General features: G+C 57.4%; 4 protein-coding genes across 4 annotated transcripts; 2 read left to right on the top strand and 2 right to left on the bottom strand.

Annotated features, from left to right (window-relative positions):
* Nucleotides 1–1,181: 1,181 nt before the first annotated feature.
* On the top strand, nucleotides 1,182–2,401 carry LOC130849359 (interferon-induced transmembrane protein 1-like). The gene is made up of 2 exons (XM_057728191.1): nucleotides 1,182–1,499; nucleotides 2,121–2,401. The coding sequence occupies exons 1-2, from the start codon at nucleotides 1,314–1,316 to the stop codon at nucleotides 2,307–2,309; spliced, it is 375 nt and encodes a 124-aa protein (XP_057584174.1). The 5' UTR covers nucleotides 1,182–1,313; the 3' UTR covers nucleotides 2,310–2,401.
* Nucleotides 2,402–4,560: 2,159 nt separating this feature from the next.
* Nucleotides 4,561–5,745, bottom strand: LOC130849164 (interferon-induced transmembrane protein 3-like). The gene is made up of 2 exons (XM_057727832.1): nucleotides 5,419–5,745; nucleotides 4,561–4,845 (listed from the first exon to the last, which is right to left on the bottom strand). Exons 1-2 carry the CDS (start codon nucleotides 5,665–5,667, stop codon nucleotides 4,654–4,656), a joined length of 441 nt encoding a protein of 146 aa, XP_057583815.1. The 5' UTR covers nucleotides 5,668–5,745; the 3' UTR covers nucleotides 4,561–4,653.
* An 8,335-nt stretch (nucleotides 5,746–14,080) lies between these two features.
* Nucleotides 14,081–15,324, top strand: LOC130849231 (interferon-induced transmembrane protein 3-like). The gene is made up of 2 exons (XM_057727975.1): nucleotides 14,081–14,416; nucleotides 15,039–15,324. Exons 1-2 carry the CDS (start codon nucleotides 14,168–14,170, stop codon nucleotides 15,228–15,230), a joined length of 441 nt encoding a protein of 146 aa, XP_057583958.1. The 5' UTR covers nucleotides 14,081–14,167; the 3' UTR covers nucleotides 15,231–15,324.
* Nucleotides 15,325–17,467: 2,143 nt separating this feature from the next.
* Nucleotides 17,468–18,613, bottom strand: LOC130849298 (interferon-induced transmembrane protein 1-like). The gene is made up of 2 exons (XM_057728093.1): nucleotides 18,378–18,613; nucleotides 17,468–17,748 (listed from the first exon to the last, which is right to left on the bottom strand). The coding sequence occupies exons 1-2, from the start codon at nucleotides 18,570–18,572 to the stop codon at nucleotides 17,560–17,562; spliced, it is 384 nt and encodes a 127-aa protein (XP_057584076.1). The 5' UTR covers nucleotides 18,573–18,613; the 3' UTR covers nucleotides 17,468–17,559.
* Nucleotides 18,614–26,363: the final 7,750 nt, after the last annotated feature.

Here is a 26,363-nt window from a genome sequence, read left to right as displayed (position 1 = left end):
TTACACATACAGCCTTTGCCACTGGAACTTACTGCGTTCCCGGGGCTGGTGGCCACCGTGATACCATGAGTACAGTCACCCTGGAGGCTGTCGGAGGAGTGGGAGCTGGCAGAGAGGACCCCCAGGTGGCGCGGCAGGAGCGGGGCCACCAACTTCATTCCCACAGCCTGACAGGGAGGAGGGTGCAGGGGACGTGGACGCTCCCGGACAGAAGGCAGCAACCCTGCCCTGGGTGGAGAGCTCTCAGACAGCAGAGCAGGGGGCGCCTGGAGGGAAACAGATGGGCAGGGGCAGGGAGGGCTGTGGGAAAGGCGGTCAGGGGCCAGGCCTACTGCTCGCATCCTCTCTTTGTTACGGGGAACCGTGCAGTGGTCATTGTCCTGAGTTGCCGAAACGGCCTTGCCGCAAGACACGTACCTCTCTCTGCTCTGATGTCCCCATCTTTCCGAGACGGTGGATGGAAGCAGGAAGCGAAAAGCATGTAATTCAGGAAGGCTCTGGCCAGTGGAGACACTGCTCCTTCCTGAGGTCGCCCGGTGTGATGCTGTCCCGTCTCCTCCATCCTTCCCCTTAAGCTCCTTGGTCCTTATATCAAATGAGGGGGGGAGGGGGGAGGAGGGAGGACGGGGCTGCACAAATACGCAGGCCTGGGCTCCCAGCTGCTGCCCGACGCCCCGAGTCCTCGCGCCTCCCCCCACAGCTGCCTCCCCAGCTCTCACCGGGCCCGATGTCCCTGCTCCTGGGAGCCCTGGGGAGGCCCCGGGAGGCTCCTTTGGGGCAGGACACACAGGCGGCTGGGTGCTGACCTGCAAGCAGGAGGGGCCCAAAGCAGCGTGGAGCAGGGGCTCAGGACCAGGAAGGCCAGTGTGGAGGCCTGTGGCGCTGAGGGGTGGGCGGTGGGGGCGGGGCTCCCTCTGGGGCTGGGGTGTGGAGGCTGAGTGAGGGCCTGGCAGGGGCCCTGGGAGGGGAGAGCGGGGGCCCTGCAGCAGGCTGGGGGAGGGCCCCGGGACCCAACCACAGGGCTAAAGAGGGCTTTAGGGGTAACTGAGACAGAGAATGACGCCCCCTGCAGGCCCTCTGCTTTCCTCCCACCCTCCCTGGTGTAACTCGACTCCCAGGGGTTCCTCCCACCTCTGAGGATCAGCCACCCCCAATTTCCAGCAAAAGGAAAATTCAAGAAACTGAAACTACTGGCAAAGGGAGGGCCCTGAGTGCTCCCCTTACCTGGACCACATCTACTCTGTCACTGCCTCAGAACACACGTCTCAGCCGTCCTCCTCTGCCTTCAGCACTTGGTTCCCCTGACGCCTGAGATGATCAAGGGGGAGCACGAGGTGGCCATGCTGGGGGCGCCCCAGGGCCAGGCCCCCGTCACGACCACAGTGATCACCGTCCCCAGGGAGACCTCCGTGCCCGACCACATCGTCTGGTCCCTGTTCAACACCATCTTCATGAACTGGTGCTGCCTGGGCTTCGTGGCATTCGCCTACTCCGTGAAGGTGGGTGGTACCTGGGGGGTTCTCCGCGAAAGTGTGTGTGAGCCTGGAGAGGCCCCCGGCCCGATGGCACGTGGGGTGTGGAGTGTGCTTCTGTGTGTGTGTGTGTGTGTGTGTGTGTGTGTGTGTTCCTCTGTGTGTGGGTGTGTGTGTGGCTGGGGGATCATTCCCAGTGAGAGTTCCCGGAGAGGCTGCAGGGCCCACATGGGGATGGGGGGTGGTGTGTCTCCACCACCCCAGGAAGTTCTCCTTCCCAGCCTCATTGGCGAAGTTACATCATTCACACTTCAGATTCAGACCTCGAGTCTGGTCCTGAAAATGGAAAGGTACTGAAAGGAGACTGACCCCTGGTGGGGTGAGTGGGCAGGGAAGGGACTAGAGCAGAGGGAGGGTGAGCCCTGGGGCCTCCCGGAGAGGCTGGGAGTCTGTGAGGAAGCAGATCCAGGCCCCAGCAGGGGAGGGGGCCCACCGGGCACTGTCCAGCTCAGGCTCCGGGGAACGGGCAGGGTGGGTCCCCACCTGGGGGAGTGGGCCCTGGGGGACCAGCAGGGGAGGGCCTGAGTCACAGCACCTGGCTGTCTCCTGGCCCCACTCCGGGTACCCTCACCGTCTCCTCTCCCTCAGTCTAGAGACCGGAAGATGGTGGGCGACATCACTGGGGCCCAGAGCTATGCCTCCACCGCCAAGTGCCTGAACATCTGGGCCCTGGTCCTGGGCATCTTTCTGACCATTGGATTGATCGTTCTTCTGGTGTTTGCTTACCTGGCAGCCTACCGGGTGGCTTCACAGATGAGGAATCACAGAGGCTACTAGATGCTGACCATGGAGGTGGCCCAGGTCCTGCCCTGTCCACGGCCAGCCCTGCACCTGGGGCTGTGGGCCCGCCCCCTCCCCCCACCCCTTTAGACAGCAGTTCATAGAGACAGAGCTGTCGAGAATTGAATTCAATAAAGTGCACTCGTCTGTGAAGGTGCTGTGATGTCCCCTGGGGAAGGGACACTGCTGTGAGGCCCCAGTGGCCGCGGGGAAGCACAGAGCGTTCAGCTGTGGGCTGACAGCAGGACCCACAGCAGAGCTGGTGACCCGGCCCCGGTCGACGGAAACTCCCGGAGAAAGACCACCTTCTCCCACGCAAAGGTGGCTGGCCCTGCTGGGTGGGAGGGTCTCCCAGACACTGGGGACCCTGGGGCACTGGGTGTGAGCCTGGGCTGCGCACGGGCAGGTGGGGGCCCTCCTCAGCCCAATGCAGGGAGAAACCCCCCAGGCAGGGAGTCCTGTCTCTGAGGCTCCACAGGGAGTGGGGGTGGGGTACGCCCTGCGGCTGACCCACCCTGCCCTGCACAGCATCCCGGGTGTGCTGGGCGTCTCCCCAGAGAGGCTGGAGGAGTCCAGGCAGCCACAGGCTGGTTCAGGGGAGGTGACCCCTCTCCACATGTCCTTTGGGGATCCAGGCTCTTCTGGGAGCACCAGAGATGGGAAGACCAGAGATGGGAGCAACAGGGCTGGGAGGATGCAGAGCTGCGAAGATCAGAGCTGGAGGGTCAGAGCTGGGAGGACCAGAGCTGGGAGGACCAGAGCTACTACCTCAGAACCCTGGGCAGGGCTGCACAGGTGGGCCGGCAGCCAGGATGAGAAGTGTTTCTGGTCCTTTCTCCAGGTAGCTCTGAGGAGAGAAGTCTCTGTTTGTGCTTTGCCTGGAGTCTGCCCTGGAGAAAGTTCCGCCTTAGGACTCCTGAAGGTGCCCTGCCCGGGTTTGGTCCTGAGGGACTGAGGGCAGAGCAGGACAGATGTGCTCCTGGTGGGGACTCACTGCCCTCCTGGCCTTGCCCCTGGCTCCCTTCCTGAGCGCTGCTGGTCCAGGCAGTTTCCACCTGCCCAGCTCCCCCAGCAGGCATCTGAGTCACTAGGCAGAGCCCCCTGCCTGACTCCAGGGCTTTGCTGTTTGCTGGCCCCTCCCCACCTTGGAGTCAGTCCTTCCCAACGCAGAGGGGTGGGTCTGCCAGCCTCCCCTCCTCCAGGACCTGCTTGGGGCTGTCTCCTTCCTGCTCACGTGGACTGTCCCCTGGGGAGAGGGCTCCCTCACAGCCAGCCTGGGACCCCAGCCCCCAGCCGTCTCCTGGGGTCAGGGGACTGTGGCTGGGGACAGATCAAGGGGCATGGGTGCAGGGGAGAGGACCCCCAGCTGGGGTCAGGGGTCCGGGGATGAAGGGGAGGCTATGGGCACCCCACCTCACACCACACCCGCCCAGCTGGTTGTGGGCAGGGTCTGCCCTGGGGCACCCCAGGTGCCCACACATCTGGAGGTCAGGACAGAACCAGGGATGGGGCTGATTTCCAGGGCAGGGCAGGGCAGGGCATGGGTTTCTCCTCCACCTGAAGAGCAGAGACCACGGAGCTGTCTCTACAGCGGTGGACGTGCCCTCCTGCTGCCTTCCCGAGCTGACGGGGCCTTGGGGCCGTGCACTATGGAGAGCAAGACGGAGGCACACGTCACAGGGGCTGCAAGGGAGCCGGGCAGTCACGGCAGGCCGGGAACCTGCGCACATCCTGGGGTCCTGGGACCACCTGGACCTCGGCGTCTCCACTCCCGGGTGATCGCAGCTTAGCAACCAATCCGCTGCTGGCCGGGGACCCTGTGCCTGTGGGCACCATCCCACTGTGTGCAGCTGCCCGGGTAAGGGCTCTGGGGTGTCTGTGCTGCGTGGCAGCCGCACCATTTCTACTCTCCGCGCGGCGCGTTTGACCTGCTACTTGAATCTGCACTTCTCCGACGGCAGCTCCTAAAACTCCAAATAAACTCTGTTCTTGTTGCCAGGCTTCTGAGGGTTTTGTGTGCTCTGGTTTGTCCACAGGGCCAAGGGTGTTGTGGACTCAGCCTGGCCCTTCCCCGGAGGAACCCCCCACCCCAAACCCCTGTCCAATGGCTGCTGCCCCAGCTGGAGGCCAAAACCAGGCAAGGCCTGAGGACCGGTCAGCTCCCACTCAGAGCAGCACAGCAGACGGGACAGTGGGGGTGGGCTCTGTCTCAGGCAGGGCCCCCTCCCCAGGTCAAAACACGGCACCCTCACACACAAATGCTTTGCTTTATTCAACTGTGGACAGACGCGTGTATAAACGGCAGTGAAAAGGGGTGACGGCCTCGGGCTGCGGGCAGCTGCTAGTGGCCTCCATTCTCCTTCATGAACTGGGAAATTGCTTGAAAAATCATCAGAGAGCCAGTGGCGAAAAGAATGATGAAGGCAATAGTCAGAAGGATGCCCAGGACCAGGGCCCAGATGTTCAGGCACTTGGCGGTGGAGGCATAGCTCTGGGCCCCAATGATGTCGCCCACCATCTTCCGGTCCCTAGACTGGGGGAGAGGAGGTGGTGAGGGGGACCCGGAGTGGTGCCAGGAGACAGCCAGGTGCTGTGACTCAGGCCCTCCCCTGCTGGTCCCCCGGGGCCCACTCCCCCAGGTGGGGACCCACCCTGCCCGTTCCCCAGAGTCTGAGCTGGACAGTGCCCGGTGGGCCCCTCCCCTGCTGGGGCCTGGATCTGCTTCCTCACAGACTCCCAGCCTCTCCGGGAGGCCCCAGGGCTCACCCTCCCTCTGCTCTGGACACCCACCAGGGGTCAGTGTCCTTTCAGTACCTTTTTCTTTTCAGGACAGGACTGGAGGTCTGACTCTAAAGTGTGAAGGATGTAACTTCGCCAATGAGGCTGGGAAGGAGAACTTCCTGGGGGGATGGAGACACACCACCCCCCATCCCCATGTGGGCCCTGCAGCCTCTCCGGGAACTCTCACTGGGAATGATCCCCCGCCACACACACACACACACACACACACACAGAGGATTGCACTCCACACGCCATGTGCCATCGGGCCGGGGGCCTCTCCAGGCTCACACACACTTTCGCGGAGAACCCCCCAGGCACCACCCACCTTCACGGAGTAGGCGAATGCCACGAAGCCCAGGCAGCACCAGTTCATGAAGATGGTGTTGAACAGGGACCAGACGATGTGGTCGGGCACGGAGGTCTCACTCCGGATGTTGATCACCGTGGTCGTCACGGGGGCCTGGCTCTGGGGAGCCCCCAGCATGGCCACCTCGTTCTCCTCCTTAAGCATGTCATAGCTTGGGGGGACCCCACTGTGGGCACCAGTGAAGCAGGGCTGGGATGTGCAGTTCATGGTGGGGATGCAGCAGCTGTGGTCCGGATGCCTCGACACGCTCAGCGGCCCTCCCTTTACCCAGTAGTTTCGATTTCTCTGAAGTTTCGTTTTAGGGGCCGTTTGGGAAGGGGAAATGGGCGGGAGGAGAGCTTGAGTGTCAGGTTACACCAGGGTGGGTGGGAGGATGGCTTAGGGCCTGAAGCTAGCTTCCCTTCCCAGAGGCTGGAAGGGGCAGAAGACTTTCCTTCTACCCTCCCAGGTTCTTGGATGAGACCCCCCTGTAATAAAAAAGGCAGTTTAACAGGAGAAAAGGAAATAAAAGTTTAATCATACATATACCTTCTGTACATGGGAGAGACCCAGGAAAACTGAGTAACTCCCCAAATGCTGAAGCCACCACCCTAGATGCCACTGTGAAATAAAGACAAAAGGTTTTGGGGGTGGGGAAGAGAGGCCCCTTTTTGGAGGTGATCCAGAAAAGCATACAAATAAGGGTAAGTTTTCCTGCAGAGCTTAGTCCTTGCCTTCTCCATCCACAGAATTTCTAGAAATGCGGTCGCCCCCTCATCCTGGTACAAGAGGAGACACCCTCACTTGGAGGTTTCCTTTGTTCATGTAAATGTCTTTCAAAAGGCTGACTTCTACTCAGTTTCAGAGCTTCTGCAAGGTGTCTTGTCGTTTAAAAATAACCAGCTTACAATAGTCAATATGGCAAAGAGGCATATTTGGGATTGAATTCTGCTTCCCTTCACACCCCAAGCAGGCCCTGTCTCAGCCAACCCACTGTGGAGCCCAATCACAAAGACACAGAACAAAAGAAGAACCTGGACTGAGTCCAATAGCAGCTGTCAGCAAGGGCTCTCTTGACCTTGGCAGAACAGCCCCTCCCCACCCCAAGACCTTGGCTGAATAGAGCACCCCCCAACTCCGTACTAGGTAAAGTATCCAACTTTTAGCAACCTGACCAACCACATAATGACAGACCCTGCCTTGTGGGTGCTGACCAGTCGACTGATGCCATTTTCCTAGCAGGAATTTTCTACGTCTTGAGGGTGTAAAAACGGGCTACAAGCCCACAGAAGTATCGGCGCTCCCTGGTCGGCCAAGAAGCTGTCCTGCTGTTTTTCAGCGTCACTTCTCTCTAATAAACTCTATCTTCCTTACATTAGGACTTGTGTCTGGAAATTCTTTTCAAACCTGCAAGCCTCAACACCCACCTTCCTCTTTAGGGATGTGGTCAGCCCCGGAACCTCCCCCAGCCTGGGGGTCTCAGGCCCAAGCCTGCTGCAGGGCCCCCGCTCTCCCCTCCCAGGGCCCCTGCCAGGCCCTCACTCAGCCTCCACACCCCAGCCCCAGAGGGAGCCCCGCCCCCACCGCCCACCCCTCAGCGCCACAGGCCTCCACACTGGCCTTCCTGGTCCTGAGCCCCTGCTCCACGCTGCTTTGGGCCCCTCCTGCTTGCAGGTCAGCACCCAGCCGCCTGTGTGTCCTGCCCCAAAGGAGCCTCCCGGGGCCTCCCCAGGGCTCCCAGGAGCAGGGACATCGGGCCCGGTGAGAGCTGGGGAGGCAGCTGTGGGGGGAGGCGCGAGGACTCGGGGCGTCGGGCAGCAGCTGGGAGCCCAGGCCTGCGTATTTGTGCAGCCCCGTCCTCCCTCCTCCCCCCGCGCCCCCATTTCCCTTAGGCCTTGGGGTGGCTCCAGGGCGGAGCTGGCGTCCTGGCAGGAAGCTCCTGGGCCTGCGGGCCTGTGCCCCCTTCTCAGGGGCAGGGGCAGGTCAGCTCCGAGGCCAGCACCCCGCTGTCTTCGAACTTTGGGGCACGGTGTCCTCCTGGCCGTCTGCGTCCTCACCTGCGTGCAGGACGCTGTGGGAGGCGATGGCCGGGCCTGGGCTGTCCTGTTAGGAGCAAGGCCTTCCCCCTCATGGGGCCCATCGGGCCAAGGCTCCCAGACCAGCCTCCGGGTGCCCCAGGGGCCCCCTCACCGCCCAGAAGCCTGGGTCTCCGGTCCTGGACCTCCTCCAGCTTCCAGGTTCTGGCCGTTTCCGCCTCCTCCCTGGTTCCCCTCACAGGGGCTCAGCTGCTTCCTGCACCTGCCGCCTCTGGTCCCCGAACGGGGTGCTGTGTGCCCCGTCCTCTGGGGAACCCGCCTGTGGAGACCCCCGTGTGGTCTGCTCTCCTGCTGGCCCACATGGACCCAGCAGGCTGTCCCGACGGCCCGGGCTGACGTGCCCACGGGGCCGTCCGAGGGCTGCCCGGGCACCTGGTTGGGGTGAGGTCTGCGCAGGCAGGACGGACACCCACAGGCCTGGGGGGGCTGCTGCCCACGTCAGGCCCTGATGCGCCTGCCGCCCTGGCCCGCGTCGGGGACGACGCCCCCTCCCTCTGTGGCCATTCCTGCCCCCCGCAGCCGTCCCCACTCCTGCCAAGCGAGGGGCAGGGGCTCAGCCTCGGGCAGCTTCTCACCAGGTGGCGGACCAGGCGGAGGGGAACGACCCCCGGTGCAGAGGTGACAGTCACACGCGGGGACGTCATGGCCAGCTGACATGTTTTCGGTAATGACCCCTTTATTTCTGTATACTTTAAATAATATAGAGGTTGTGTAATTTAATTTGTTAATCACCTGAAACTTCCAGAACACAAAATTTGTCATGTTACCCAACAAAGTGTACACGTTAGGGGCTTTGGATACATTCTTTGGGGGCTGGTGCAGCCTGCACCCCCTTGCAGTTCCGACCTCCCCCTCAGGGTAAGGAAACCCCAAGTCTGGTAGGTCGTCCGCCCTCACCCCCACCTGTGCCCCCGTGCAGGCAGCCAGCAGCCTGCCGTCTCTCCGCAGGGACCTCCCTCCCCTGGGCGCCTCACAGAAGCCGCACGCCTTTGTTTCCATCTTCTGTCCCGAGCACGGGGCTTTGCAGGCTGACCCATGTCAGGTCTGTGTCGGAACTGCGTCCTTTCTACGGCTGTGAAGGGTGTGCTGTGAGAGGGCACCGTATTTTGTGTCTCTTCATCCGTGTATGGAGATTTGATGATTTCCAGTTTTCTGGCAATTATGAAGAATGCTGAGAAACACTTGTGTGCAAGTTTTTGTGTAAACACACATTTCTGGAGCTCGTCAGCTAGGAGTGGAGCTGCTGGGCTGTGTCATGATGCAATGTTGCCCTTCTTAGGGTTCCCCAAAGTGTTTTCCAAAGCGGGTGCATCATTTCCTATTCCTGCCAGCTTTGCCAGGGGCTTTGAACCCTGCCTTACCCTCGCCCACGGATGTGCCCACCGTAGACACTGCTGTGGCTGGCCCCCGCTGGGGTGTATGTGTGTCTCCTTGATCGTGGTGATGCCAGGCCCCTCGTGTGCCACCAGCCGGCCATGCGTCTTTGCAGAACACCTGCTCTAGTCCTTTGTCCACTGATGCATTGGTCTGTTGGTCTTGCTGTTGCTGAGTTGCCACAGTTCTTCATATTCGGAGTGCTAGTCCCTTGTCAGATACGTGAATTGCAAAATTCTCTCTCACTCTTTAGGTTGTGTTGTGAACTGTGTGAGGCACGTGGGGGCCTGGCCCCGTGCAGCAGGCATTCCGCACGCCTGGGCGGGGACGGGAATGGAAGCCCGTGGTGCGGGCACGTGCTCACACGGGGTGCCAGTTGTGAAACACAGCTGTTGTGAAGAGTAAATCACGCAGGTAAAATGGCAGAGAAGGAACTCTGAACGTCTACCCCCCATGAAATCGATCAATAAACCATCAAAAACTGTCAGAACCAACCTGAGCGTTTACTGTGGTAACGTGTACACAACCCACAGCTTGCCGCTCTAAGCTTCCTAAAGCACACAGTGACGTGTTCTTACCTCTCAGCTAAGTTCCCAAAGTCTGGCTGAGCCTGGGAGGGCAGGCAAGGGTGGGGCCCGCAGAACTGACCGCTGGACTCACTGTGGCGCCTACATCTCGGGCGCTCGGCCACCACCCATCAGCCGGTGCCCAGGAAGCTGGAGCGCCTGAGGCTGGCGCTGCTCCAGGACACCAGCCTGAGGTCTCCACCTCCACCCAGGACCACGGTGAGCACGCGGCCGCCGGCTCCGGGCGCTCAAGGGCAAAGCGCACGTTCCTCTCGGCCGGAGCGCACAAGAGGAGGGGTGCTGGGGCAGCTTTGTGAGAAGGCCCAGGCGGGCAGGAAACGCCCCATGTTTGGCAGTGAGTCCCTTCCACGCCTGAGGAACCGTGGGTGGGACGCCCTGAGCTCGACTTGAAGGGGGAGGGTTAGGAGGCTTCGGAAGCCGGAAGCCCCCTTCCCCCAGGCACCACTGTTCGGTCTCTTGTGGGGCCCTTCAAACTGGGTTCAGATGCCACTGGGGGGGTGGCTGAAGCACCTCCATCCCTTTAAGGTTGGATTACTTGCAATGTTGGCCCTGGTGTCCGCACCTGCGATCTGGGCCAGCGCGCACCAGAACCACAGCGCAGGCCCTTCCCGCGCGGAATGCAGCCCCACCTCACGTGCTGATGTGGACCCGTCCTCCGAGCGCTGCCCCTGGTTCTCAGGCGCGGGCCTTGGAGACCAGGCAGGGACAAGAGTGGCAGTCGCTGTGGCGTCTGGATCTCTCCCACGCTGCCCTTGGGCCTTCATGAGGGCGGGGGGCCGCCTCGGTCCTGTCTGAGGCTTGAAGGACCCCCAGCGCGTCCTGCCGCAGCCGCCTCCTTGACTCCGCCACTCCTCGGACGTTGCCCCGTGGGCCTCTGGGGCTTTCCTACCGGGAGACGTCGCAGATTCTTCCCATCATGTGGCTTTTCTGTTGACTTAGGGTCAGTTGATCTGTGCACCAGGCAGTGCTGACAGATGGGAAAAGGGAAAGAAAACTACTCCACCCTGTCCCTACACTGCAGTCTGCAGAGTCACATCGTAAAGCTCTTTGTCTCTAGAAGACGTCCTCGGCACCCCCACAATTTTATGCTTGGCTGAGTCCCCACCACACTTCCGCAACGTGAACTTGTGTCTCCAGGGGTCCTGAGGCCATCGAGTGGACCAGGAGGCCCCCCAGGCAGGAGGCCCGTGGCGTCGGCAGAGAGCCTCCTGGGAAAGCAGGGGCTTGTCCGGCAGGATGCCCGGGGCTGCTCAGGCCCTCCCGGTGGCCCGAGGACACACCTGCAGGAGCACCCTGGCCGGAGGCACAGGAGCCTGGGGGCCTGACCCTGACACACACCGCAGTCCCAGACTGGAGAGGTCGCAGATGGGAGTGTGGGCCCAAGAACAGACCCGCTCTGTGGAAAGAAGGCTCCACAGGGTCTACCCAGAGCACTGGCCACTCCCAGACACCAAGAGGGCAGGGCCCTGGGGCGGGAGGCGGGAGTCCCCGCGAGCTGCCCTGAGCTGCTGCGAGCTGGTGCGTGGCTGGCCTGAGCCAAAGCCCGTGCCTGGACGTGGTGCCCCCGCCTCTGGGCCTGACTGGGGGACATTTTGGAGCCAATGGAAAATCAGAAACAACAAACACAAAGCCAGCAGTGTCTTGAAATGTGTTGTACACTGCACACTGGCTGCGGGAAGGGGCTCCAGCCCCGGCATGTAGGCGAGACGCGGACCCACCGCCCTGAGCCGGGCGTAGGCGCCCCCGGCCTGGCCCAGTGCTGCCCAGGTGTCCTTGGGGGACATTATTGCATCAGAGCAAGCTAAAACCACGCTGAAACATGGAGGATAAAACGCAGCAGTACATTAACGCCTGAAAAGGTAGAACATCAGGGGAACGTCGGTCCCCAAGCATCAGTAATCCCATGAAGTATGAACTGATGAAGTGCTTCATGTGAATGCCCGGGTCTCAGCTTCCACACAGACACACCAAAAGGGACAGGACTAGAAACGACAAAACCTGTCACAGTACTTCAACACGAGTCCCTCAGAAGCTGATAGAACCAATCTGAGAGAAAAAAACAGTTGCAAAAATATTACCAATGTAGGAGATTGAAACAAAACAGTAAAATAATTGACCTAATCGACTCTAGGAACACTTCATTCTGTATACATACATGCAGAATGCAGGGTTCTAGAACTTGGTGTTGGTATATACGCATGGGTGGGTGTAACATAAATATGGGATGTAATTGAAATCCTCATGGAAGCTGTACACTTGTGCATTTGTTACCTGTGAAGCAAATATTAAACAATTTCAAATATGTTAATGTCATCATATGTAATGATCCGTGTGGCATTCATCTAAACATCAGTAGTGAAGGAGAACAATAGGTAGGTAGGTAGGTAGGTAGGTGGACAGACAGTATGTCAGTCAGTACTTAGCTGTCAAGGAAGAAATCAGAAAATGAATTAGGAAAATTTGAGTTGCATACGAACTGAACATGGATAGCAGGTGCACAAGTAGGATTAAAATGCAAAGAAAGAAAGGATGAGGGGAAGTCAGGCAGGTAACAAGGCTCACAGTTTCTAAGGTCCTTCATTGTCCAAGAAATAGTTACACAACTCGTATATATTGGAATTCAACACATCTGAACTACGCAGTGTGATCTGTAGGGTAAGAATTGAAAGTACAGGAAAAGCCTGCAGACATATCACCTGTGGACCAAGAATGTCACCTGCCACATCAGTAAGGCCTCAGCCACTGCAGCTGCCCCGACGGAGGGGACGCAGTAGGGGAACGCACAGGACCCTGGCCCAGGGAGCTGCGGGGCCGACCAGAGCCATGACTTCAGTGAGCCCAGACTCTTGCATCTTCCCACGTGTAGGAAAGGGCTCAATTCACGAACTTGCGAGACCTGCTTTCCCTTTAGTCAACAGTAATCTTTTGATGTTCCGGCTACCTGGCTTTTGCGGTGAAACCTCCAGTACAGACTGGCTGCCGCCCTTACCGCGGTGGAGCCTCCCTCAGCGCTACCTGAGAGGCTGCCTCCCGGGCTTAAGGCCTCAGGTTTGTCACCAAATAAAAGATAACTCACAGCGTTTAGGTTGTGCGTTGTTTCTCAGTCGACACCAGGCTTGTTCGGCACTAGCAGAGGCGTTGCAGTTCGGGGTAGGGGAACCTTGGTGGAGCACAGGCAAATCCAGAGAGCAAGGAGGGGGAGCTTGCTCTTACAGGGAGAAGGGGCACCTGGGAGGGGCTGTGATGACCCGAGTCCAGTGGAGGAGCTGGGGGTCCAGAGCAAGGAGGCATCCCGCAGGCTAGGCCATCGCAGTCTCTGGTGGGCTGGGCTGTGGTGGGAAGAGAGGCGATGCCTTCCTCCTGCCAGATGGTGAGTAGAGGCGCCCTCCCGTTGGAGGTGCATGGGGACGTCTCCTCCTGTGTGGGGCAGTGGGTGATGCAGGCTGGGCCTGAGAGCTTCGCCTGCAGGCCTGTCCCAACTCCACCTTTAGCTCAGTTTCCTTAACTCATTCCACACCCTGTTCCTTGCTTCCGTATAACCCAACCCTGGGCTGGAAAACAAGAGAAAGATGGTAAGATACCCTGAGGGAGGACCACTGTCAGCTGGGCTATTTGTCAGCTTCCTGACACACGTGTACTCTGAGGCAGGCTTGGTTGAACGGTCTTTAAACCAGCCCATGGGTCTGCAGACGCGCCAGCTCACACGTGCAGCCCAGATGCTCTGTCACATGCAGGCGCTGGGCAGCGGGGTCTGTGCTTGGGCAAGGCTTTGACTTGGCGGCTGGAGGGTCAAAGGGCAGTGTGCTCTCGCTACGTTTGCTGTTCCACTTTCTCGTCGTAACAGATCAGGATCCTCTTGCTGGTCACCCCATCAAGCGTCCACAGCAACGTCACCGGAAACTCGCAGGAGGCACCGTCGGCTCCAGGAGTGCCTGCGCAGGGAGCGTGTCCCCCCGGGCCATGAAGACATGAATCGAAGCCTGTGCCCACACAGGGGAGCTGGCAGCTTCCACAGCAAAGCAGCACCAGCGGTTGGGGAGCAAAGTCTGCCGCCTCAAAATGTGTCTCTTTGGCATAGGGTTAATTTCAGGAAGTTTTTATTCTCACCTCCTCATGCCCGTGGCTGCTCTCTTGCCTGGCCGGGGCAGGCGGTTTTGGACAGTGGTTCCCCTAAATAAACCTCACCCTTATCTGTGTGCTTTGCCAGGTCACCTTGGAAAAGGAACCTCTCTTCCCCACCCCCAAAACCTTTTGTCTTTATTTCACAGTGGCATCTAGGGTGGTAGCTTCAGCATTTGGGGAGTTACTCAGTTTTCCTGGGTCTCTCCCATGTACAGGAGGTATACATATGATTAAACTTTTATTTCCTTTTTCCTTGTTAAACTGCCTTTTTATTACAGGGGGGTCTCATCCAAGAACCTGGGAGGGTAGAAGGAAAGTCTTCTGCCCCTTCCAGCCTCTGGGGTGGGAATCTCCCTCCAGGTCCTGAGCCTTCCTCCCACCCACCCTGGTGTAACCTGACACTCAGGCTCTCCTCCCATCTCTGAGGACCAGCCCATCCCCAGTGGCCAAACACCAGGAAAAGGAAACTTCAAGAAATCGAAACTACAGGGTGTAGAGAGCACTCCGAGCCTGTCCAGGCATCCGGACCGCAGCTGCTGCGTGCCCAACATGAACCGCACGTCCCAGCCCTTCTTCACTGGTGCCCACAGCAGGGTCCCCCCGAGCTATGAGATGCTCAAGGAGGAGCACGAGGTGGCCATGCTGGGGGCTGCCCAGAGCCAGGCCCCCGTGACGACCACGGTGATCAACATCCAGAGTGAGACCTCCGTGCCCGACCACATCGTCTGGTCCCTGTTCAACACCATCTTCATGAACTGGTGCTGCCTGGGCTTCGTGGCATTCGCCTACTCCGTGAAGGTGGGTGGTACCTGGGGGGTTCTCCGCGAAAGTGTGTGTGCGCCTGGAGAGGCCCCCGGACTGATGGCACGTGGTGTGTGGAGTGCACTTCTGTGTGTTGTTGGTGTGTGTGTGTGTATGTGGGGGGGGTGGGGGGGGCCGGGGGGCCGGGGCTTGGAGGATCATTCCCAGTGAGAGTTCCCGGCGAGGCTGCAGGGCCCACATAGGGATGGGGGGTGGTGTGTCTCCACCACCCCAGGAAGTTCTCCTTCCCAGCCTCATTGGAGAAATTACATCCTTCACACTTTAGAGTCAGACCTCGAGTCCTGTCCTGAAAAGAAAAAAGTACTGAAAGGACACTGACCCCTGGTGGGGTGAATTCCTACCAAAGGAGCCAGAGCAGCGGAGGGGCGAGCCTGGGGCCTCCCGGAGAGGCTGGGAGTCTGTGAGGAAGCAGATCCAGGCCCCAGCAGGGGAGGGGGCCCACCGGGCACTGTCCAGCTCAGACTCTGGGGAATGGGCAGGGTGGGTCCCCACCTGGAGGAGTGGGCCCCGGGGGACCAGCAGGGGAGGGCCTGAGTCACAGCACCTGGCTGTCTCCTGGCACCACTCCGGGTCCCCCTCACCACCTCCTCTCCCCCAGTCTAGGGACCGGAAGATGGTGGGCGACATCACTGGGGCCCAGAGCTATGCCTCCACCGCCAAGTGCCTGAACATCTGCGCCCTGGTCCTGGGCATCCTTCTGACTATTGCCTTCATCATTCTTTTCGCCACTGGCTCTCTGATGATTTTTCAAGCAATTTCCCAGTTCATGAAGGAGAATGGAGGCCACTAGCAGCTGCCCGCAGCCCGAGGCCGTCACCCCTTTTCACTGCCGTTTATACACGCGTCTGTCCACAGTTGAATAAAGCAAAGCATTTGTGTGTGAGGGTGCCGTGTTTTGACCTGGGGAGGGGGCCCTGCCTGAGACAGAGCCCACCCCCACTGTCCCGTCTGCTGTGCTGCTCTGAGTGGGAGCTGACCGGTCCTCAGGCCTTGCCTGGTTTTGGCCTCCAGCTGGGGCAGCAGCCATTGGACAGGGGTTTGGGGTGGGGGGTTCCTCCGGGGAAGGGCCAGGCTGAGTCCACAACACCCTTGGCCCTGTGGACAAACCAGAGCACACAAAACCCTCAGAAGCCTGGCAACAAGAACAGAGTTTATTTGGAGTTTTAGGAGCTGCCGTCGGAGAAGTGCAGATTCAAGTAGCAGGTCAAACGCGCCGCGCGGAGAGTAGAAATGGTGCGGCTGCCACGCAGCACAGACACCCCAGAGCCCTTACCCGGGCAGCTGCACACAGTGGGATGGTGCCCACAGGCACAGGGTCCCCGGCCAGCAGCGGATTGGTTGCTAAGCTGCGATCACCCGGGAGTGGAGACGCCGAGGTCCAGGTGGTCCCAGGACCCCAGGATGTGCGCAGGTTCCCGGCCTGCCGTGACTGCCCGGCTCCCTTGCAGCCCCTGTGACGTGTGCCTCCGTCTTGCTCTCCATAGTGCACGGCCCCAAGGCCCCGTCAGCTCGGGAAGGCAGCAGGAGGGCACGTCCACCGCTGTAGAGACAGCTCCGTGGTCTCTGCTCTTCAGGTGGAGGAGAAACCCATGCCCTGCCCTGCCCTGCCCTGGAAATCAGCCCCATCCCTGGTTCTGTCCTGACCTCCAGATGTGTGGGCACCTGGGGTGCCCCAGGGCAGACCCTGCCCACAACCAGCTGGGCGGGTGTGGTGTGAGGTGGGGTGCCCATAGCCTCCCCTTCATCCCCGGACCCCTGACCCCAGCTGGGGGTCCTCTCCCCTGCACCCATGCCCCTTGATCTGTCCCCAGCCACAGTCCCCTGACCCCAGGAGACGGCTGGGGGCTGGGGTCCCAGGCTGGCTGTGAGGGAGCCCTCTCCCCAGGGGACAGTCCACGTGAGCAGGAAGGAGACAGCCCCAAGCAGGTCCTGGAGGAGGGGAGGCTGGCAGACCCACCCCTCTGCGTTGGGAAGGACTGACTCCAAGGTGGGGAGGGGCCAGCAAACAGCAAAGCCCTGGAGTCAGGCAGGGGGCTCTGCCTAGTGACTCAGATGCCTGCTGGGGGAGCTGGGCAGGTGGAAACTGCCTGGACCAGCAGCGCTCAGGAAGGGAGCCAGGGGCAAGGCCAGGAGGGCAGTGAGTCCCCACCAGGAGCACATCTGTCCTGCTCTGCCCTCAGTCCCTCAGGACCAAACCCGGGCAGGGCACCTTCAGGAGTCCTAAGGCGGAACTTTCTCCAGGGCAGACTCCAGGCAAAGCACAAACAGAGACTTCTCTCCTCAGAGCTACCTGGAAAAAGGACCAGAAACACTTCTCATCCTGGCTGCCGGCCCACCTGTGCAGCCCTGCCCAGGGTTCTGAGGTAGTAGCTCTGGTCCTCCCAGCTCTGACCCTCCAGCTCTGATCTTCGCAGCTCTGCATCCTCCCAGCCCTGTTGCTCCCATCTCTGGTCTTCCCATCTCTGGTGCTCCCAGAAGAGCCTGGATCCCCAAAGGACATGTGGAGAGGGGTCACCTCCCCTGAACCAGCCTGTGGCTGCCTGGACTCCTCCAGCCTCTCTGGGGAGACGCCCAGCACACCCGGGATGCTGTGCAGGGCAGGGTGGGTCAGCCGCAGGGCGTACCCCACCCCCACTCCCTGTGGAGCCTCAGAGACAGGACTCCCTGCCTGGGGGGTTTCTCCCTGCATTGGGCTGAGGAGGGCCCCCACCTGCCCGTGCGCAGCCCAGGCTCACACCCAGTGCCCCAGGGTCCCCAGTGTCTGGGAGACCCTCCCACCCAGCAGGGCCAGCCACCTTTGCGTGGGAGGAGGTGGTCTTTCTCCGGGAGTTTCCGTCGACCGGGGCCGGGTCACCAGCTCTGCTGTGGGTCCTGCTGTCAGCCCACAGCTGAACGCTCTGTGCTTCCCCGCGGCCACTGGGGCCTCACAGCAGTGTCCCTTCCCCAGGGGACATCACAGCACCTTCACAGACGAGTGCACTTTATTGAATTCAATTCTCGACAGCTCTGTCTCTATGAACTGCTGTCTAAAGGGGTGGGGGGAGGGGGCGGGCCCACAGCCCCAGGTGCAGGGCTGGCCGTGGACAGGGCAGGACCTGGGCCACCTCCATGGTCAGCATCTAGTAGCCTCTGTGATTCCTCATCTGTGAAGCCACCCGGTAGGCTGCCAGGTAAGCAAACACCAGAAGAACGATCAATCCAATGGTCAGAAAGATGCCCAGGACCAGGGCCCAGATGTTCAGGCACTTGGCGGTGGAGGCATAGCTCTGGGCCCCAGTGATGTCGCCCACCATCTTCCGGTCTCTAGACTGAGGGAGAGGAGACGGTGAGGGTACCCGGAGTGGGGCCAGGAGACAGCCAGGTGCTGTGACTCAGGCCCTCCCCTGCTGGTCCCCCGGGGCCCACTCCCCCAGGTGGGGACCCACCCTGCCCGTTCCCCGGAGCCTGAGCTGGACAGTGCCCGGTGGGCCCCCTCCCCTGCTGGGGCCTGGATCTGCTTCCTCACAGACTCCCAGCCTCTCCGGGAGGCCCCAGGGCTCACCCTCCCTCTGCTCTAGTCCCTTCCCTGCCCACTCACCCCACCGGGGGTCAGTCTCCTTTCAGCTGAAAACCTTCTCGTTTTCAGGACCAGACTCAAGGTCTGAATGTGAAGTGTGAAGGATGTCATTTCTCCAATGAGGCTGGGAAGGAGAACTTCCTGGGGGGTGGTGGAGACACACCACCCCCCATCCCCATGTGGGCCCTGCAGCCTCGTGGGAACTCTCACTGGGAATGATCCCCCAGCCACACACACACCCACACACAGAGGAACACACACACACACACACACACACACACACACACACAGAAGCACACTCCACACCCCACGTGCCATCGGGCCGGGGGCCTCTCCAGGCTCACACACACTTTCGCGGAGAACCCCCCAGGTACCACCCACCTTCACGGAGTAGGCGAATGCCACGAAGCCCAGGCAGCACCAGTTCATGAAGATGGTGTTGAACAGGGACCAGACGATGTGGTCGGGCACGGAGGTCTCCCTGGGGACGGTGATCACTGTGGTCGTGACGGGGGCCTGGCCCTGGGGCGCCCCCAGCATGGCCACCTCGTGCTCCTCCTTGATCATCTCGGGCATCAGGGGAACCAAGTGCTGAAGGCAGAGGAGGAGGGCTGAGATGTGTGTTTCCTGGTGCACAGCCTGAGCAGTTGCTGTGCGGATGCCAGAAGGTGGTAACGTGCCCTCCCATTCATGGTTAGTCTCTGTGTCTGAATACTTTGTATTTCCTGTTCTGCCTGAATTGGTGAATTCTCTGGGTACTAACAGGGCAGAGCAAATGACTGAATCCCTGATGTGACTTTATGGGCCCGCTTCTTCCGGGATGGGGAGGGGAGGGGGCACAGCTGGTCTCAAGGTCCTGCTAGCAGCCCTTTTGGCTGAACAGAGACCTGGCTTCCAACCTGCCTGGGAGGAGCACTTGAGCTAATCATTAGTGAGATTATGATACAAGACTTTATTGTGTTTTGTTTTTAAGTTGTGGCAAAACATATATAACATTTACCGTCTTAACCACGTCTAAGCGCACAGCTCAGGGCCATGAAGCACGTTTACGTGTTGTGCAGCCACCATCACCACCCACCTCCAGAACCTTCTCATCGTCCCAAACGGACACTGTGTCCCCTTTAAACACTCGCTCCCCTCCCCCTCTCCCCAGCCCCCAGCGCCACCACCTACTTCCCGTGTCTGTGGGTGTGACTCCTCCAGCGACCTGGTGTGAGTGGAGTCAGACAGGATTTCTCCTTTTCTGAGTCTTATTCCACTGAGTGTAATGTCCTCAGGGTTCAGCCACGTTGTACCATGAATTCCCTCCCTTTGGAACGTGAATGATATTCGTTTGTCTTATTTTAAAGACCCGTGTAAGCCTTTCTCTCTTTGGCTGCTTTGCCAGCCCTGTGGGTAGCGTAGGTCCCCAAGGGTGGAGCATTTGGCCAGCAGGCTTCCGGGGAAGGACCCCCCCGTCTGCCTCTATGGGGAGAAAGAAGAGGGTGTTCTGCGGGGAATTATGGACACCAGGGTGCAGGGGCTTGGTCTGCTCTTTAGGGGAGACAGAGAGGCACAGGGCCTTGCTGGGGATATGGGCATCAGAAACAGTCTGAGAGCACGAGTGGCCTCAGAGTCGGGTCTCGGGCATCTGTTAGGACTGCCCCGGGCCACGTGGCACAGAGACCCACAGGGGAGGAGTCCTCACCCGGCCAGGGCTCTGGAGGCAGGCTCGGAGCTGGGTGTCCCTGAGTCAGGCTCCTCTCCTCCGGCTCCTCCGGCCTCAGGGCCTCAGGGAGCGGTTTCCATCCTCACAGGCACGTCATTCCTGCACCTCCAGGCCCCGTGCCCATGTCCACGCAGCACACAGGGCAGGGGCCCAAGGGCCAAAGGCTGTGCCGGCTCGGCCACACTCCCCGCCAGCAGCACTTGCCTCCTGGCACTCTCCAGGCAGCTTCCTCTCCCCTCTCCTTGGCCAGGACCATGTCCCATGGTCGCCTCCTGGGCAATCAAGCTTTAGAGGATGGCACGTAGCTACCCCACGAGGGTGAGGGAGAAGGGCGGCTGGGGTCTGGAGTGACAGCCGGCATGGCCTGCCACCCCGGGTCCATGTGGCCCCAAGCCCCGGACGCTCTGGGGGCCATCAAGGTGGGAGGAGAGCTGAGAGTGGTTATGAACGTGTGGCGAGGCAGGGGCTCTGGTGCTGGCCCTCCAGGGAAACGTCGTCAAGGAGAGAGGGGCCAGGCAGCAGGAGGGACACGTGGGTGTCAGCCCACTGGGGGGCCGTTGGGAGAGGGAAAGACAGAAGGAGTGGTGGGAGCGAGGGTGCTGCCCGGGGGATTCGGGCTGTGGGGGAGCAGGGGGGACAGAGATGGGGGGGGGGGATGGCTCAGCTGCGGCCCTGAGCGTGGGACTTGGGGCAGCGGGAGACACTCCTGAAGAGTGACGGGGAGGCTCTCGTGTCGGCCCTCGGAGGGGCTGGAGCCCAGAGGGACCCTGTGTCTGGACACTCCCAGCGCCGACCTGCTGGTTTCTGGCTGTGGCTGTGGGCCTGGGCCGTGAGGCTGTCCGGCTGCAGGTGGGCTCTGCCGGGGAACGTGTGGGGATTGGGGCCTAAACGCCGTCGTCTGCTGCACCGTGAACTGGAATCGTCCCACCCCTGCGCCTGGGGGCAGCAGCACCAGCACCACCAGCTGCAGGATCCTGATGCTAATTCGCTAGACTGGAGCCCTGGCTGGTCCTGGGATTACTCTCAAGGTTGAGGGCACTGAGGGGGCCGGAACCACACGTCTTGGGAGGATGGTCTTTGGTGATGGACTTTCGGCTGGACGCGTGACCCAGGCTCCCTGCAGCTGAGGGTGCCCCGCGCGTACGTTCTAGCCCAGAGGGTGGGTGGAAGTGACATGTGCACATCCTGGTCATGCCCGCGAGGGGAGGGGGCACGGCCTCAGCCCTGGCTGGCAGTGACCTGCCCTCCAGGCTAATATGGGAGAGGGAGCAGCCCCCACACCAGGAGCTGGGTCCCTGACCCCCCAGAGCCGCGCTGCGGGCCCTGCCACTGCTCAGGCCCGGGCTGTTTCTGTCGTGTTTAAGCAGCGTCAGGGTCCATCACGGCAGCTGAGCGACGTGGCAGCTCCCGCAGGGCTGTGGGAATCCACATGTGGACAGAAGCCAGCACACCCTGCACGGGTGTTCGCCAAATTAAGGCTGCTTACACGACTGCCTCTCCGAGTGGAAAACTGGAACGCACGTATCTGAAACATCCTTAGTGAGATACAACGCGCATGCTGTAGGGTCACCCATTAAAGTGTGTAACGCAGTGCTTCTCGGAACAGCCATGGAGTGTTCGGCCATCACACAGGCACATCTAGAACGTTCCATCGTTTCAGAAAGCAGCCCCGCACTCGTTCCCGGTCACCCCGTCCTCCTTCTCCCCGCCCCCAGCAACCTCAGATCCACCTGCTGGCGCTGTGCACTTGCCTGTTCTGGAGCCCTCGCGTGGACGGCGCTGTGCATCCCTGCCCTCAAGGGCGTGGCTTCCTCCACTGAGCGAGAGGGGTTCGGGGTCGTCCGCACCGTGACATGGGTCAGAGCTGCGTTCCCTTTTTGGCTGAATGACACTCTGTGGTGGGGCCACCCCACACAGTGTTCTCCGTTCATCCACTCACACTGGGGTGGTTTGCACGTGGGGCTCTCCTGAAGGTGCTGATTCGCATGTGAGGGCAGCAGGTGTGCAGATGCTGTGTCCTCCTGCCCTGGGGCAACAGACAGCTCAATGGGGATTACAGTGGCACCATGGGTGACATTTTGAGGAGCTGCCACGCGGGTTCCCGAGGTTAGGGTTAGGGTTAGGCACCACGTTACCCTCCCACCAGCAGGGGAGGAGTGCGCTCATGTCTCCACATCCTCACCAATACTTGGTACCGTCCACTGTTTTATTACAGCCGTCCTCCCGCGTGGGAAGTAGCACCACCTTATGGGTGTTTGTTTGTTTGTTTGTTTGTTTTGGCTGTGCCGTGAGGTTTGTGGGATCTTAGCCACCGACCAGGCATTGAACCCAGGCCCTGGGAGTACAAGCTCAGAGTGCTAACCATTGGATTGCCACGGAATTTCTTATGTTGTTTTTCTTTTAATAGTCTTAACTCTTTGGAGCAGTTTTTGGTTTACAGAACAATTCTCCAGAAAGTACAGAGAGCAGTTATCCACCAGTTTCCCCCTTTACTAACACTGCGTCCGTGGGTACGTGTGTTACAATTGACCAACCAACGCTGGTACATTATTCTTACCCGACATCCGTACGTGAGGATTCACCCTGCTGTTGCTCGTGCTATGGCTTTGGACAAATGCATAATGCCATGCGTCCACAATCACAGCACCACACAGGGTCGTTTCACTGCCATAAAGATCCCTGCGTGCCACCTGCCCCCCCCCCCACCCCGAGCCTCAGCAACCACGGATCTGTCCACTGTCTGCCTTTTCCGGGACGTCACGGAGTTGGGTTCAGGCAGTACATAGCCTTCCCAGACTGACTGCTTCCACCGAGCTTATGCGTTCAAGGTTCTTCTGTGTCTTCCCGTGGCTCCACAGCTCGTGTCCTCTCATCCCTGACGCACACGCCACTGTGCGGATGCCCCAGAACTGGCTCATCCGTTCACCGGGTGGAAACATCTGTCTCCAAGGGTTAGCAAGTGTGAACACAGCTGCTAGTAATACCCGTGTCCGGGTTCTTGGCTTCTGCTCATCTGGGTAAACATGCAGGAGTGCGATTGCTGGATTGTCTGGTAAGCCTGTGTTTGGAAACCTCCAAACGGTCTTCCCGAGTGGCCGTGCCATCGTGTGTTCCCTCCAGCGATGCATGAGAGGCTCCTGGCACTCCACGTCCTGGCCAGCGTGTGCTGTTGGCCATGTGCTGGGTCTCAGTCCTTTCAGCAGGTGCGTACTGGCACCCCGCTGAGTCAGTCTGCACTTCCCTGGTGACGCGGGCGACGCTGAGCACCTTTTCCTGTGACTTTTGCCCCCTACGTGTCGTCTCTGGTGACGGGTCCAGATGATGGACCATTTTTTAAGCAGGCTGTTTGTCTTCTCATTGTTGAGTCTGGAAAGCTCTTGATGTACGTTGGATCACAGTCCTTTACCAGACGTGTCTTTTGCAAAATTTCCTCCCAGTCTGTGGCTTGTCTTTTCATTCTCTAACAGTGGCTTTTGCAGACGTTTTCATTTTAATTGAGTCTGATGTATCAACTTTTTTCATGGATCATACCTTTGGTGTTGTGTGTAAAACGTCATTGCCAAGAAAGCCAAGGTCACTAGATTGTCTTCTAAACGTGGGATTAGTTTGCATCTCACAATTAGCTATATGATCCACTTCAAGGTAATTTTTGCGGAAGGTGTAAAGCCTGCGTCCAGAATAGTTTTTCCCCGTGGACGCCCAGTTGTTTTGGTACCATTTGTTGAAAAAGCGTCTCCTTTCTCCACCCTGTTGCCCTTGCTCCTTTGTCGGGGTGACTTGGCTGTATTTGTGTGGGTCTATGTCTGGCCTCTCTATTCTGTTCCACCCATGTGTTCGTCTCGTCTTTGCCAGCACCACACTGTCCTGATCACTGTAGCTTCACAGAAAGTCTCAAAAGCAGGTGGTGTCCGTCCCCAGGCTATGACCTTACTCCCCGTCGTGTCGGCTATCCTGGGCCCATTGCCTCCCCATAAAAGCTTCAGCATCAGTTTGTAAACATGCACAAGACGACTTGCCTGGAGATTGACTGGGGTTGCATTGAGTGTGTAGCCCAATCTGGGAGAGGTGACGTCTTAATAATATTGAGTCTTCCTATCCGTGGGCATGAGACAGCTCTCCATTGACCCAGATCCTTGACTTCTTTGATCAGAGCTTTGTAGTTTTCCCCGTATAGAACTTGCACACACTTTGCTAGATCCATAGCTGTGTGTTTCACTTTTTTGGAGCTAGTGTAAATGATATATATGTTTTAAATTAAAATTGCAGTTGTTCACTGCTGGCACATAGGAAAGCAGGTGCCTTTTGTACATTAAACTTGTATCCTGTAACCTTCATGTAATTGCTTATTAGTTCCAGGAGTTTTTTTTTTCGAGTTTTGTAGATAGACAATCATTTGTGGAAAAGAAAATGAGTTTATTTTTTCCTTCCCAATCTGCAGATACTTTATTTCCTTTTTTCGTCTTATTGCATTGGCTACAATTTCCTTTATTGAATGTGAGTGGTGAAAAGGAGTTTCCTTGTCTCATTCTTGTTGTTAGAGTGAAAGCATCTATTTTCTCACCATTAAATGTGATGTTACCAGTAGGCTTTTTTGTAGATATTGTTTCTTAAACTGAAAAATTTCCCCTCTATTCCTGTTTGCTGAGAGTTTTTGTTGAGAAGGGGTATTGGGTTTTGTCAAATGCAGTTTTTTGGGTTTTTTTCTTTTTGCGTTCATTGAATTGTTGATGTGGGTGCTTTCCTTAGCCTGCTGACAGATGGAATACAGTAACTGATTTCTTTTAATATTAAACCAGCCTTGCACACCTGGGATGAATCTCACTTGGTTGTGTTATATAATTCATATTACACATGTTGGATTCAACTTGCTAATGTTTTGTTGAAGAGTTTTGTATCTATCCATGAGAGATATTGATTTACTATTTTCCTTTCTTATAATGTCTTTTTCTAGTTTCAGTTAAGGTAATGTGGCTTCACAGTACAAGTTAGGAAGTGTTTCCTCTTTAGATTGTAAAGAACTGCTGTCATTTCTTATTTTTTTAAAGAACTTTTATTGAGATATAATTGACGTATAATAAACTGCATATATTTAAAGTGTATGATTTGATTTTTTTCTTATTAGTAATGTATATATGGAAATCCCAATCTCCCAATTCATCCCACCCCAACAGCTCCCCACCTCCCGCCACTTTCCCCTCTTGGTGTCTATATGTTTGCTGAACTGCTATCATTTCTTTAAGTGTTTAGTAGAACTCACCAGTAAACCCATCTGGGCCTGGTATTTTCTGTTTTGGAAGGTTATTAATTGGTGATTCAATATATTTAATAGATATTGGCATATTCATATTATCTACTTCTCCTTATGTGAGTTTTGGTAGATTGTTTATTTCAAAGAATTGATCCCTCTTACCTAGGTTACCAAATTTGTGGGCACTGAGTTGTGCGTAATATTCCGTTACTATCCTTATAATGTCCATGAGATCTGTAGTGATGGCCCCTTTTTCATTTCTGGTATCAGTAATTTGTACCTTACCTCTTTTTCTCTTGGTTAGCCTGGGTAGAGGCTTATGAATGTTATTGATCTTTTCAAATAACTAGTTTTTTGTTGATTTTCTCTCTTAATTTCCTGCTTTCAGTTTCATTGATTTCTGCTCTAATTTTTATTATTTCCTTTTTTCTGCTTACTTTGGATCTAATTTGCTTCTCTTTTTCTAGTTTCTTAAGGTAAAATCTCATATTATTGATCCTAGATCATTCTTCTTTTATGCATTCAATACTATACATTTCCCTCTAAGCATTGCTTTAGATGAATCCCACAAGTGTTGATAAATTGTATTTTCACTTTCATTTAGTTAAAAATATTTTAAAATTTCTCTTGAGATTTCTTCGTTGTGTTGTTTGCAACTGTGTTGTTTAACCTCCAAATAGTTTGGAATTTTCTAGCTATCTTTCTGTTATTGATTCCTTGTTTAATTCCACTATGGTCTGAGAACAGATATTGTATGATTTCTATTCCTTTAAATTTGTTAAGATGTGTTTTAGGGACTTCCCTGGTGGCACAGTGGTTGAGAATCCACCTGCCAATGCAGGGGACATGGGTTCAAGCCCTGGTCCAGAAAGATCCCACATATCATGGAGCAACTAAGCCTGTGCACCACAACTACTAAGCCTGTGCTCTGGAGCCCTTGAGCTGCAGCTATTGAGCCCAAGTGCCACAACTACTGAAGCTTGCGCGCCTAGAGCCCGTGCTCCGCAACAAGAGAAGCCACCGCTTGCTGCAACTAGAGAAAGCCCATGCACAGCAACAAAGAGCCAACAATGCAGCCAATAAATAAATAAATAAATAAATAAATAAATTTATTAAAAAAAAAGATGTGTTTTAAGGGCCAGAATATGGTCTTTCTTGGTGAATGTTCCACATGAGCCTGAGAGGAATTCTGTGTGTTCTGCTGTTGTTGGATGAAGTAGTCAATAGATAAAATTATATGCAGTTGATTGATGGTGTTATTGAGTTCAACTATGTCCTTACTGATTTCCTGCCTGCTAGATCTGTCAATTTCTTGTAGAAGGCTGTTGAAGTCTCCAAATATAATAGCAGATTCATCTATTTCTTCTGGCAATTCTATCAGTTTCTAGGCACTTACACGTGAAAGATGGTT

This window comes from Hippopotamus amphibius, chromosome 3 (genome assembly GCF_030028045.1).
Source record: "Hippopotamus amphibius kiboko isolate mHipAmp2 chromosome 3, mHipAmp2.hap2, whole genome shotgun sequence".
NCBI classification, from domain to species: Eukaryota; Metazoa; Chordata; class Mammalia; order Artiodactyla; family Hippopotamidae; genus Hippopotamus; species Hippopotamus amphibius.
This window is presented reverse-complemented; position numbering and strand designations above follow the sequence as displayed.